The 12,428-nt window shown below is 39.2% G+C and overlaps 1 protein-coding gene across 2 annotated transcripts; it reads left to right on the top strand.

Annotated features, from left to right (window-relative positions):
* The first annotated feature begins 276 nt into the window (after nucleotides 1–276).
* LOC124195887 (histone-lysine N-methyltransferase, H3 lysine-79 specific-like) lies at nucleotides 277–8,528 on the top strand. Of its 2 annotated transcripts, none has more exons than XM_046590516.1 (20): nucleotides 277–679; nucleotides 832–872; nucleotides 1,212–1,280; nucleotides 1,346–1,409; nucleotides 1,587–1,727; nucleotides 1,819–2,004; nucleotides 2,075–2,249; nucleotides 2,312–2,404; nucleotides 2,477–2,583; nucleotides 2,642–2,698; nucleotides 2,766–3,021; nucleotides 3,072–3,412; nucleotides 3,477–3,626; nucleotides 3,685–3,843; nucleotides 3,900–3,986; nucleotides 4,058–4,984; nucleotides 5,142–7,191; nucleotides 7,266–7,481; nucleotides 7,556–7,729; nucleotides 7,797–8,528. In XM_046590516.1, exons 1-20 carry the CDS (start codon nucleotides 590–592, stop codon nucleotides 7,820–7,822), a joined length of 5,409 nt encoding a protein of 1,802 aa, XP_046446472.1. In that variant the 5' UTR covers nucleotides 277–589; the 3' UTR covers nucleotides 7,823–8,528. The 2 variants fall into 2 exon arrangements, with proteins under 2 accessions (XP_046446472.1, XP_046446473.1); XM_046590517.1 differs by having other exon boundaries at nucleotides 3,084–3,412; nucleotides 7,797–8,351.
* Nucleotides 8,529–12,428: the final 3,900 nt, after the last annotated feature.

The following is a 12,428-nucleotide window of genomic DNA, read 5'->3' as shown; positions in this document are numbered from 1 at the left end:
AAAATTTAATATGTTGACGACTATGAGATGAATACAGATAAAAACCATACAATTCTCATTCCAAAATAGTATTAACCAACTGATTCATGTCATATTACACTATTTGCATTGGTATTTGTGAATATCAGCGTGTGAAAAGTATGGGAGCTTAACAAAGCAAAGTTCTAAAGATCAGTGATTTCCCTTTGACGGAATAAATTACGTTCTCTGTTCGGTCATTCCCTCTTGAGGGTCAATGTCGAGACTGAGAGGCAACGCTGTAGGGTACTTGTCTCGCTACTCCATCCAAACCGAAGATGGCGCGGCCTGTTGTAACGCTTACTGTAATTCCTTTGAGTGTGCTTTGATTTAGCTGTGAGACTTGTTTTGATCGAAAATGTTGAGATAAATGAGAAAAGTATCTCAGCCAGCATTTTGGGATTCTGTTGAGATCCTCCATTAGGTTTAGGATCTTATAATTGGCGTAAATTTTCAAAAATCAAATCTGCCCTTGAGGATTTTTATTTGTACAAACGTCTAAGCGTGTGTTTTCGATCCTGCTTACCTCAATTGTTTACAATATTCGCCTGCTTAACTGAAGTGTTACATTATGGTCATGGCATTGGAGTTAAGATTACATAGCCCTGCTGGTACAGAGCCTAATGTTTACAAGTGGCCATTAACTTCTGGACGGGGAGCAGTAAGTTTTGATTGTTATTCTGCAGTTACTTTTTATTTTGTCCGTTTCTGAAAAAAACACATTTGCGAACAAACACCAGACAATTTTCCTGGTGGCTTATGTTGACATCTCGACTCTTGCAAATCGTATTGAACTATAATATTTGTTTATAGGACAGAATAGATGGGGCCATAGAGTTGGTGGAAACCATACGGTAAATACTGTTTATTATCATTACAGTTCCTTGACATTCTGTATTAATATTTAACAATTTTTAAATTAATTTTGTCAGTTTCAGTTGTGTTGTATGTGTGGTGAAAATTTGGTGTGATTTTAATCAGAAATTATTTTATGTAGATATTATTATAAAAAATTTTGTAGAATTATTGCAGTATAATGTGATTGATGATAAGTTAATTAAGTTACTATATCTTTTTTTTTAGTTTTTGAGTATTTTACATACAGTGATTTCTCTTAATAGCTACTGCTGTCCTTACATTCTGAAAATAGTGTTAATTGAGTGCTTATTTTATCATTCAATCAAACAATACAGATGGGTTGGCGAGGATTTCCCCGACATGGCGATTGAAAGCAACATTCTCAGCGGTTATGATACAAAAAGGTGTGCTGAATAGACATATTTGATTTTTTTGTAAAGTGTATTTATATATTTATTTTTTTTTGCAGTTATGAAAGTATGAAAAACTTGGTAGACAAATATAATCGAGCTATCGACACCATTCTTCAATTGGTAAGTCCTCCGTTAATTTAGAACATATGAGAATTTCCTACATATCCAAATGTCCCTGTTCCGGCAAAATTTAAAAATGTTACAAGAAAGGATTCAACAGTCGTTGAATTACTTCAGTGGTAGGGTGTAATTTGTTTTAATATTAAATTTTTATTTTTATGGAACTTTTTGAACCAGGAGAAAGAAGCGGGGCGCCCTACGGATCGGCTAAATCGTCGTCCTTCAAGAGGCTTGTTGCGTCACATCCTCCAACAAGTGTACAATCAAGCCGTAACAGATCCCGATAAACTCAATCAGTATGAACCATTTTCACCTGAGGTATTTAACCTTTCCCAATTTAAATTTTATGGAATATTTTCCAATATTTTTAAAAAGTCAAATAATAAAATATTTCGTACTTTTTTTTAAGGTGTACGGGGAGACGTCATACGATTTAGTCTGCCAAATGATCGATCACGTAAATGTGACAGAGGAGGACACTTTTATTGACCTTGGTTCAGGGGTTGGTCAGGTAGTTCTACAAGTGGCTGCTTCCACCCCTTGTAAAATGGCCTGGGGTGTGGAGAGGTCTGAATGGCCCAATCGCTACGCCGAGGTAACAATTAACTTTTACAACGTTCCTTTCCCAAAAAACTGGATCAATTTATTTTTATGGTGCTATACAGAATATGGATTTCCACTTTAAACGGCTGATGCGGTGGTGGGGAAAGCGCTATGGAGAATACCAGTTGATCAAAGGAGACTTTCTGGACCAGCGTCATACCGAGAAGGTTAACTCGGCCAATATAATTTTCGTCAACAACTTTGCTTTCGGTCCCAACCTTGACCATCAGCTCAAAGGTCAGTACTTCTCATGAAGCCATGTAAACAAGTTCAAGCTGACATACTTCTTTATTTTACAGAACGATTTGCTGATCTCAGAGATGGTGCGCGTATCGTCTCATCCAAAGCATTTTGTCCACTAAACTTTAGGATAACTGATCGTAATCTGAGTGGTAAATCTAAGAATCGAATCAAGCTTTGATTAACAACCATCTAACTGTTCAACTCTTTTGTTCACTCTATAGATATAGGCACAATTATTCACGTCTCAGAGTTATCCCCTCTACGTGGTTCGGTTTCTTGGACTGGGAAACCTGTATCATACTATCTCCACATTATTGATCGAACTAAAGTAATAATAGTTTTTTGTTTTAATTTTGAATCTCTTTTTAATTTTTTGTGTAATTCAGTTGGAGCGCTATTTTAATCAGCTTAATCATCAGCAGGTGAAAAAACCCAAAATCAAGGTATACGTGATACTACTAAACTTTTAAGATGTTGGCTTTAACCAACTTTCGTATCTTAAATTTCCAGGAAGAAGAAAACAATACAGCGGTAGTGGTTAGCCGTAACAAAAAGGATATCAACCGATTGTTGCAGAGCGATACGTCATCGAATGATTCAGTAACACAATCACAACCACCCCACGTAGAGGAAGAAGGTCTCAATATGCCAATGATGGAAAGTGGCGTGAATTCGACTGGTGGCCCTACGACGCGAAGAGCATGGCAAGACTGGTGTAAGAGTAGCAACAATAGCAACCATGACAGTCAGAGTGAAGCAGATGAAGGTAAGAAATTCCCTAAAAAAACAAACAAGTAGAGAATAAAGCTCATTTAGTTGGTTATGTAGCAAAAAAAATCGTGAAAAAGAAGCCAGGAAAAACCGGCATCGCAGCTAAAGGCGGTCCCGGCCGCAAACCTCGTGGCCGAGTTGGTAAAAGAGGAGGAGGTCCACGTAACAAGAGAAAGATACAAATAACGGGTTTGGACCTGCTTCACACTCAAACACTGCTCAGCACAACTTCTCCTCAGGGTCAAAAGCTCCCGCCTGCTCCTGGGTGCATTGATCAACAACTCCCCTGGAACATTTTGCCAGGTGCTATTCCTGTTCATGAGGAAATCCCGCCTAACCAACCTATCGTTGCAAATGACGCAACAAATGTTCCGCGTGCACTTCAAGTACTATTTTTCAACTTTGTATTTTATGATAACAGTATTGAATTCAGTTTTTCCTATAATAAAGGCTTATTTGGACACTATTCGTAATCAAATGATGGCGGCATTATCCCAGTTCAAGGATCCGGAACACCGAAAAGCTATACTTCGAGAAATAGAATTTGAGCGTGAACGAAAAAATGCGCTGAACTCACAGGCAGCCCAATTAGACAAACAAGTATAATTGTTTCTTAGTGAAGCAAGATTTTTTAAAAATAAATAACTCTTTTCTTTAGGTACAAAAGTTGATAGACGACAGTGTAGCTTTATTGCGCTCGAGATTTGCTGAGCTGGGAATAGAATTTGAAAATCCTGCTGACATTTTAAATAAAGCTAATGAAATAGCCATGCGCCATAAAGAATTACGAGCTCAAAGCACTGATCTCCAAAATCAGGTAATTGTTTATATTCTTTTGTTATACGACAGTCGGTTTCACAATTTATTTTTTAGGTTTCGTATTTGATGCAAAATGAGATTGAGCTACGACAGCAACAAGAAATAATAAACCGTGGAAGAAAGTTGAGTCGGTTGAATGGGGTAAGTTGTGATATCGGTACACAATTTATTTTTACAGGGGCTATATATTTTTTTGTCGAATTAAAACACAGGATGTCAGCGACATGTCTACCCTGAATCAAGAATCTATTCTAAAAGAGATCTCAATTGCGTTGCATCAGCGCAAGATGCTAAGCTGCCAAGTTAACAAGTTAACGACAGAAGTAACAACTTTGGAACGTACTACTTGTCTAGCACCTGCATTTCTCTCACGATCGGCTGTTCCCACGTCAAGCTCGTCACATCAGACTAGTTCCTCCACTTCAGTTGCACCACTGAACGGCTTTACTATTCCCGTCACAGTAGCACAAGTCCAGCCATCTCCAACAACCAAGCCCGCGCCGCCCGTCCAGCCACAACCACGTAAGCCTAATTCTGCAGGAAACATTCGCCGGAATCAAGAATGGCCTGATATACCGGAAATAGGCAAGATTGAGGAAAAGAATCCAGAGATTTTAGCGAAGAAAATACTTGAGACGGGCAGGCAAATTGAAGCCGGCAAGTATGGTACTGAATTGACATCTCGAGGACAGAACGCAGTGGTTGAGAGGAAATCTCAGTCTTCAGAAAAGAACCGGAATTCAAATAGGATATCTCGACCGTCCAGTGTTACTAAAATGCCGACCACAACAATAGCTCAATCACAAACACCTACATCTCCTCCGCCACAACCTCAGCACCCGACCAGCAATAAAGCAATTTCACAAACCGACAGCACTCCACGTGGTTATGACTTTGAGGATCGTTTAAAGAATCTCATCACTAGCGTATTGAATGATAAGACAAATCCTGCTACTGCAAGCCCATCCACACATGACTCGTCATTTGCGTCCTCTCAGTTCAAACAGTATACCGCTCCCAAGTTTGCGGAGCCGGAACGCGAAGGACTTTTTGCACGGGCTCCCCCCAAGTCATCACTAACAGCCCACCATCAACAAACAATGCAACAACCCGATTATACACAATTCTCTCCAGCTAAGGTATGTTTCTCTTACTGAACACTAAAACGTAATAGAAAACGACCATTAGTTTAAATTTTTAAACTAAAGTCGATACTAGAAATTAATATAGATCTTAAAATAGGGCACAATCAATAATTTTACTAATATAATTTTTGTTTGTTTTGTTGATTTTCAGCTGGCTCTTCGTCGGCATTTATCCCAAGAAAGGTCATACCCTCCTCATTATCAACAGGGCAAACCAACCGACTTAAACTATATTCGGAGCATTGGAGATCTAGTGACGGGAGAAATCGAGCGAAGTTTGGAATCAGCTTCAGTGAATAATTTGGCAATCCCCGTTAATCAAGCAAATATCGGGAGACAAATGTACTCCCCGATATCCCGTCCGAATAGTACGGACTGCCATACAACGACGACGACCAGTTCAAACCACGCAAATCATGTTCATGTCGTTTCACTTCTTCCAACTGTCACCACTCCATCTTCGGAATGCGTTGAGGAAGGATTGGCGGCTTCGCTTCGCGACTGCTTAAGAACTCCTGCTGAAGAGATGCAGGAGCCTGTGGGTTCTTCCTCTTCCACTGCAGAACAAAAGGATCAGACAGTTGGTAGTGGTGTAGATGAATCACCGAACAAAAGGAAACGCCTTAGTGTCGACTCGAATCCCGACATATCACGAGAGAAGAAACAAGCGGGGGAAACGCACACTCAGAAGTGGCAAGACAAATTTGACAGCCGATTTGACAGAATCTTTACTTTTGCCTCTACTGAAATGGACAAGCGCCGAAGAAGTACGGAGAGTTGTTCTCCGCGCACCGAACCGTTCTCATCTCCTCGTGGTAAGGAACCTATAGGAATGACGCCGAATGAGTCCACGAGCAACGAAAGAACACCCGACAGAAAATCTGACTCGAAATCGAGTCATTCTTCGAGAAAAGACAAACAGAAGGAATCGAAAACATCTGAAAAGAAACGGGACAAATCTAAAGATCGTGACAAAAGCAGTCGGAGTAAGTCTAGTCGTGAAAAAGATCGCGAGAAAGACAAAGACAGGGATAAGGAACATCGCAAGCATAGCAGCAGTAGTAAACACAGTCACAACCACGAGAAGAAAAAGGCAGAGGTCAGCGTTGTGGATAAAGAAAGAGAAAAGGAGAAAGACAAAGAAAAGGACAAAGACAAGGACAAGGTGAGAGAAAGAGAAAAAGACAAAGACAAAAAAGAAAGTAATGAAAAGAGATCGGATGAGCGTGCTGAAAAGCACAAGCACCGTGATAAAGGCAGAGAACGAGATAGGCATCGAGAAAAGCATCGCGATCGGGAACCAAGGAGTTCCAAAGAAACGAAATTACCCAAAATGAAACAAGAGAGAAAAGAAGAAAGCAATTCGGCAACTGAATCGGTTGAAAAGGTTAGAAGTATTAAAAGCCAAGAAGAAGAATTTAAAGAAGAACCATCCAATAACGAAGCACCCAACTGTCAATTGACAACACTGCAGACTGACTCGGTTGTTGTAAACGAGGCGTCTGTCAATGGTACAGTTAAAATAGAAGAGGAAATGACAGATGAAAGACTACACGAGTATAATAACGAAGGACATCACCACTTCAAAAAACGAATGGTGCAAAGCCAAATGGACTGGCAAAGTAGCGATGCCGAGCCGCGAAGAGATGAGAAATATCACCAGCCATCAGTAGATGTGAAACCGGATTCCAGCCTCGGATTGGACACTTACCTTGGACACCCTACATCCCATCAAGTCACAACTACAGTTGAACTAAAAAGCCCTCCTTCTAATCCTGTAACCGATGAGTATCCATCGCAAAAGCAATATTCTAAAAGGAAACATGCGGACTGGAGCACGCAGGTAACTCCGGCAGCTGCCCAACTGAGTCAAACGGATTCTAGCGCTTTTCTGAGGACGGGCTTGGATATCAAGGCTGACTCCTCATCTACTCAACATCAGCATCCAACCAGTAGCAATCCACCACGTGGTTTTTCAAATTTGAATACTGGAGCTCCACTTCCCCATCCAGCATCGACAAAACTTCCGCTACTTCCGCAACCTCATGCTCCTCTTCCGTCTGTTACGATGAATATTCCGTATTCTTCTTCGACTTATGATCTGCCATCTTCTGATATAAGTTCTCAATCATATTCACGACAGTTTCAACAAACTAGTAGTCAGGGACCCCATTCCTATGGTGAATCAAACTACTTGACAGGTTAGTTAAAATTTTGCTATACCTGCAAGATTAAACTGATGTATCATAACAAAATTTATTATCTTTCTTGGCAGTTCCAAGACCCGGTTATTACCCACAGCAACACAGCTTCGTTACTACGTCTCAGCCGTTCGCCAATACGGGAAGTATGCCTCATGGTGGGTCACCGGTTTTTAGCAATGCCAGCAGTGGGAATCCCGTGAGCCAGTACTACAACCATCAAAACCAACCTATTGCTTATTCAGGTCACCCACCTCATTATCTACAACAATCACGAGGAAATTCAACAGGTAATTAAATAATCACAAACATTTCAATGTAGTTTCTTTTAATGGCAATTGTTTTGTTTTTTTGTAATTATTAGCTGGATATACTAGTACCTCCAATTATTCCCGTTCTGGGTCTTCGGGGTCGGTATCAATCCCTTCTCAGTTCCACGATTCATCAAATCCATATGGGACAGCTCCGTATCGCACTCGAGGAGCTCCTACCCAACCATCAGGTACACATCAACCTGGATCTTCAGCTCACGATTCAGGTACCTAGTCTTTAAAGATTTATGTGATTTTGCCTATCCCATTATTTATTTATTTTGAAATCACTAGGCCGTCTTCCATATATGCACCAGTGAGCGCCATTCTGCCTAAGAGGGCTTAACTAATGACTTTCCTTCTCCTATCCACTTAAACAACGTACCATTTGTGTTCCGATTGCTCAGAGTTATTATCGTTGAAGCATAGTGCTCATCACTGCCCGTCTGCCGTTTGAATAATTGAATTGGTTCATAGTTGGAAGGCTAACAAAACGTGGATACAAAGCCTTACTAAAAGATGAGAACCGTTTCTTTTGAACAATTAATTTTATTGTTTATGCGCAATTTTGGTTACCTCTAGGCGCCGTTCATGTGTTTATGTGTTCCATGCAAAAAATTGCATGATTTCTTTCTTGGCAATTTGTCTCTCTTCCTCCCCGTACTCTCTATTTAATTTCTACATCGATGAATTAAAGACGCACGTAAGCTCGTCTTAACTATCCTCAGGCCATATAATTCGCGCTAATGATTTCGATTCTGTAAAAGCTGTCGAACGAGTCAACTTGGGTTTTATGCCCTTATCTTTCTCGACAGTTACCCACAATTCTTAATAAACTGATTTCCCTTGTTTCTTTTTCTAAATTGAACAATCGATAATAATTTATTCAAGACCAATTCATTCTTTGTTTTCATGAATCCTTTAAAATTGCTTTTTCAACTGTTGAATAATAATGAAGTGCTGCCGAGGGGTGCAGAAGATGCATACCGATAAGGATGAATACACAAATCTGTTACGGACCAAATATTACATTTGGTTCTATTACCGTTTCTTTGATGTTAATTTACAAAAGGATTTCGGGCTTGATTTCGAACATGAAGTCACTGTTATTGTGACTTGAGTCTAGATCTGAACTCTAGACTTGCCGTTAAAAAAAAAAAATTACGCCGAAGTGGTCCAGTCCCGAACAAATGAAATGGCAAATGGAGCAAGCTTGCAACATTTTGCGGTAAACTTTTACCCGGAAACGCCACATATACTTCTTCTATATATTATTCACAGAAATAATAAGTAATAGCAGCTAGTCATCCGGTAATAGGAATTAATCAAGTCAGTTACATTTTTTTCATATAAAAAAAAATAATAAATAAATAATATTGGCAATTTGGCATCACTGCTTCCCAACGCTCACCAAAGTTCGGCTTCTGCTTCGGCTGTTTACTGTTTATTTACTTTTACTGTTCACTGTTGTAGCACGTTGTAGATTCGGTACTTCGGTAGAATTCACAGCACAGAGTGTTTGATTTTAGTATTCTGTTTTACGGATATAAATTTTGAGTAATTGAAATGTTTGATTAAAACAAGCATTCCACAAGAGAGTCCGTTCACGCTGGGTTTAACGTAAGTAAATTTTTTCCCAATCGTAATTCTCTGTGTTAGGTGTTACCCACCAGTTCCCTGTCATAAAACATGTGGTTAAAAAAAAAACATTTAAGGGGAAGGAAATATTATAAACATCTCAGAAAATATGTGTTCAAGAGATGAAGTTTGTACTGGTTAACCTGCCCCGGACTTTCCATCTCTCTGCTGAGATGAAATTATTACCAATTTTTCTTGCATCACTATCATGAATGGTAGAAAATAGTCGAAGGTGAAAAATAACTTGACACCTTCATGTTCAGTCATCCTCTACTCTCGTGCATTTGTTATCTTGTTATCATTTTAGTCCCCTTTTTTATAAATTTTGGGTATGTGAATAATTGGTTATTGGTATCCATTTGCTAAAGAATTAAATTGAACCTTTTGTCCAGCATTGTCGAAATGTATTTTTTAAATTACATTTTGAGAAGAGGCAGTGTTTATAGACGAAAAAATAAGAACAGTTCAACCAAAAGAATGGGGGTTCCTTGTCTTGTCGGTAGGCCGGTAGTTTTTGGCCATCCGTCCTATATGTATACCTATTGCCATGGGTATAACTGCCACCATCCTTATACATAGCACGGATGGTCAAAATTTTTTGGCACGGAGGGCCAATAATTTTTCACAAAAGTATGAACAAAATAACGACAAAATATTAAATATATATTTAACTGTATCAAATGACATTGGCTATCCGTGCAGAGTCTTTGGTTATCCGTGCAAAGGCTTTGGCTATCCGTGCAGAGTATCGGATGGATTACGATTCGGAGAAAAATAGCTGTTGAGTAATACGTGTTAGTAATAATCCTCTTTTAACACGGTCTGATAGAAAAGCTTTGAATAAATTACACATGAAATCTGTCGATCATGGTCGCGAGCAAATGAGAGGAAAAAACAGAGGATCTTTAGATTCTGTACTGCTAATTTAAAGAAACGAAGGCTAGATTTCTAAGTAGATCCCCATCGTGCCGTATCAAATTTAATTAGTATTAGTTTGATTCACGTTTAAAGTGTTCTGAGTTCTTTGCCAATAGGGTCCTGGGGGGGGGGGGCTGTTATGGACTAATAACACCCCAGGTTTTTCAGACAATTTGCGGGTTTCATGCAAATTTTCTCTTAGGTCTCTTTCTGCGTGTTTTTCATACAGCATTTCCATTGATGCTGAAGATTAATTTCATTTGGGTTATAATCGGTTATAATTTATAATATGCGTGCTGCGTTGCTGCCATGTAGATAATTTTGTTGCTGCCAGCTTGTTTCTTTTATTCTCTATAGGTTCCAGACCTAAAGCATTTTGTTGTTTTTGTTTGCATGGTGAAGTACCCAAGTACCAACAGATATGGTTCCAACGGGTGTTGCTTTAATCCTCTTGTGTCTCCTCTACACACTTAATGTCTGGAGTATTTGTTTAATTGTGTGTGAGTGTTTGAAGTAGAGAGGGTAGAGACAATAATTTGGCTTAGGAAAAAGTGTTTTGACTTATTTTAAGAGAAGTTCTACAAAACAAAACATTTAGTCATGTGGGTTTTTTGTGTTGGAATTTGTTGGTGTAGTAAAATGTGTGCGGTACATGGGATACCAAACTGAAGCTTATCTTCTGCAAGAATTCTCTTGAATAGAGTAACAAATGAAGTGTTGTTGACTCTTAACTAGCATCTGACCGTATGGAAGGCCTTTTTAGTTTTAACATGTTAAGTCATTTTTTCAACCATTTTCATCTCATTTCTCCAACGTCAATTGCTATTTATGAAGTGAGTTTGAAGTTATAACTAAGGTATTCCTTTTGATATTGGTTGTTGACCTGTTGTAGACCCATTCCAATCCCCAGCAACATCAACCAACAGAAGGAAAGACCAGTTTGCATGTCCTTCCTTCGCGCTCGAAGGTCACATTGATTTTTAAGTCAATGCAGTGCTGTAGAGGTTGGGTGAGAACGAGAATGTTTTATTACACCATTTGGTATTCATTTTGATTATGTTTGTTGTAGAGATGTAGACCCATCCCCATCAGTGACGTCAACCTGCAGATGGATAGGACATTTTGCATGTCCTTCTCTTTCGAAGGTCACGGCGATCATTACGTAAAACGTGTCATGCAACTGCGAAGAGGTTGGGTGAGGACGACACGTGTTACATTATCAATATCCGCAGCTAAAATATCCGCAAGGCGAATAGGGGTGGATCAGGATGAGAAAAAATCGTATAAAAGGAGAGAGAACAGGCGGAAAGAATTCAGTCGAGTGAGCAGCTCCGATACGGCAACAACTGCAGAGCGCTATCTGTCACCAGCTTTCTTCATCGTATTACCAGTCAGTAATCATGGGTATGTGTTCAGTTTTTATGTGAAGATTTGTATTTGTTATTTTTGACTTTATGTTAATGTGTCATTTTTTATTGAATAATAATGTTAATATTAATTAATCGTCTAGTTTACCGTGGCGTCGTGCTGCTGTTGGGTGTTTTACCGTTGATGCCTGGGACGACCATTTGTGTACAGATGTCTTCTGGGTATAGCGGATACTGAACCGCAACGCCGACGATCTACTACACAACAACAAGAATATACGCAACAGCCGGTTAATACACCACCAAGGTTCCAGGGAATAACACCACAACTTATGATGTCCAGAGCTACTACACCGACGCCCTGAATTGTGTGTAAGTGTATCAAGTAGAGAAGGTAGAGACAACATTTTGGCTTATTAGGAAAAACATTTCTTTTTAATTATTTTAAGTGAAGTTCTACTCAAAAAGACATTTAGTCATGTGGAGTTTTGCGTTGGAATTTTTTGGTATAGTTAAATTTGTGCGGTTCATGGGCTGCCAAACTGAAGCTTATCTTCTCCAAGAATTCATTTGAATAGAAAAATCAGTGAAGCGATGTTGACTCTAAATAGCATCTGACCGTATGGAAGGCCTTTTTAGTTTTAACATGTTAAGTCATTTTTACATCATTTTCATCTTAGTTATTTCTCCAATGTCAAATGCTATTTACAAAGCGAGTTTAAAGCTATAATCATGATATTTCTTTTGATATTGGTTGTTGACCTGTTGCAGACCCATTCCAATCCCCAGCAACATCAACCAGTAGAAGGAAAGACCAGTTTGCATGTCCTTTCTTCGCGCTCGAAGGTCACATTGATTTTTAAGTTAAACGTGTCATGCAGTGCTGTAGAGGTTGGGTGAGAATGAGACATTGTTTTGTAACATAACCATTTGGTATTCATTTTGTTTATGTTTGTTATAGACCCATCCCCATCAGCGACGTCAACCTGCAGAAGGATAGGCC

The sequence above is a fragment of the Daphnia pulex genome, chromosome 6, assembly GCF_021134715.1.
Source record: "Daphnia pulex isolate KAP4 chromosome 6, ASM2113471v1".
Taxonomy (NCBI): Eukaryota; Metazoa; Arthropoda; class Branchiopoda; order Diplostraca; family Daphniidae; genus Daphnia; species Daphnia pulex.
Note: the sequence above shows the minus strand (reverse complement) of the source record. Positions and strands in the feature narration are given on the sequence as shown.

Coding starts and splice junctions, on each gene's coding strand:
- LOC124195887 (XM_046590516.1), top strand. CDS start 590: ATGGTCATGGCATTGGAGTTAAGATTACATAGCCCTGCTGGTACAGAG. Junction 2,005..2,074: donor GGCCCAATCGCTACGCCGAG/GTAACAATTAAC, acceptor GGTGCTATACAG/AATATGGATTTCCACTTTAA. Junction 3,844..3,899: donor GCACTGATCTCCAAAATCAG/GTAATTGTTTAT, acceptor TTTATTTTTTAG/GTTTCGTATTTGATGCAAAA.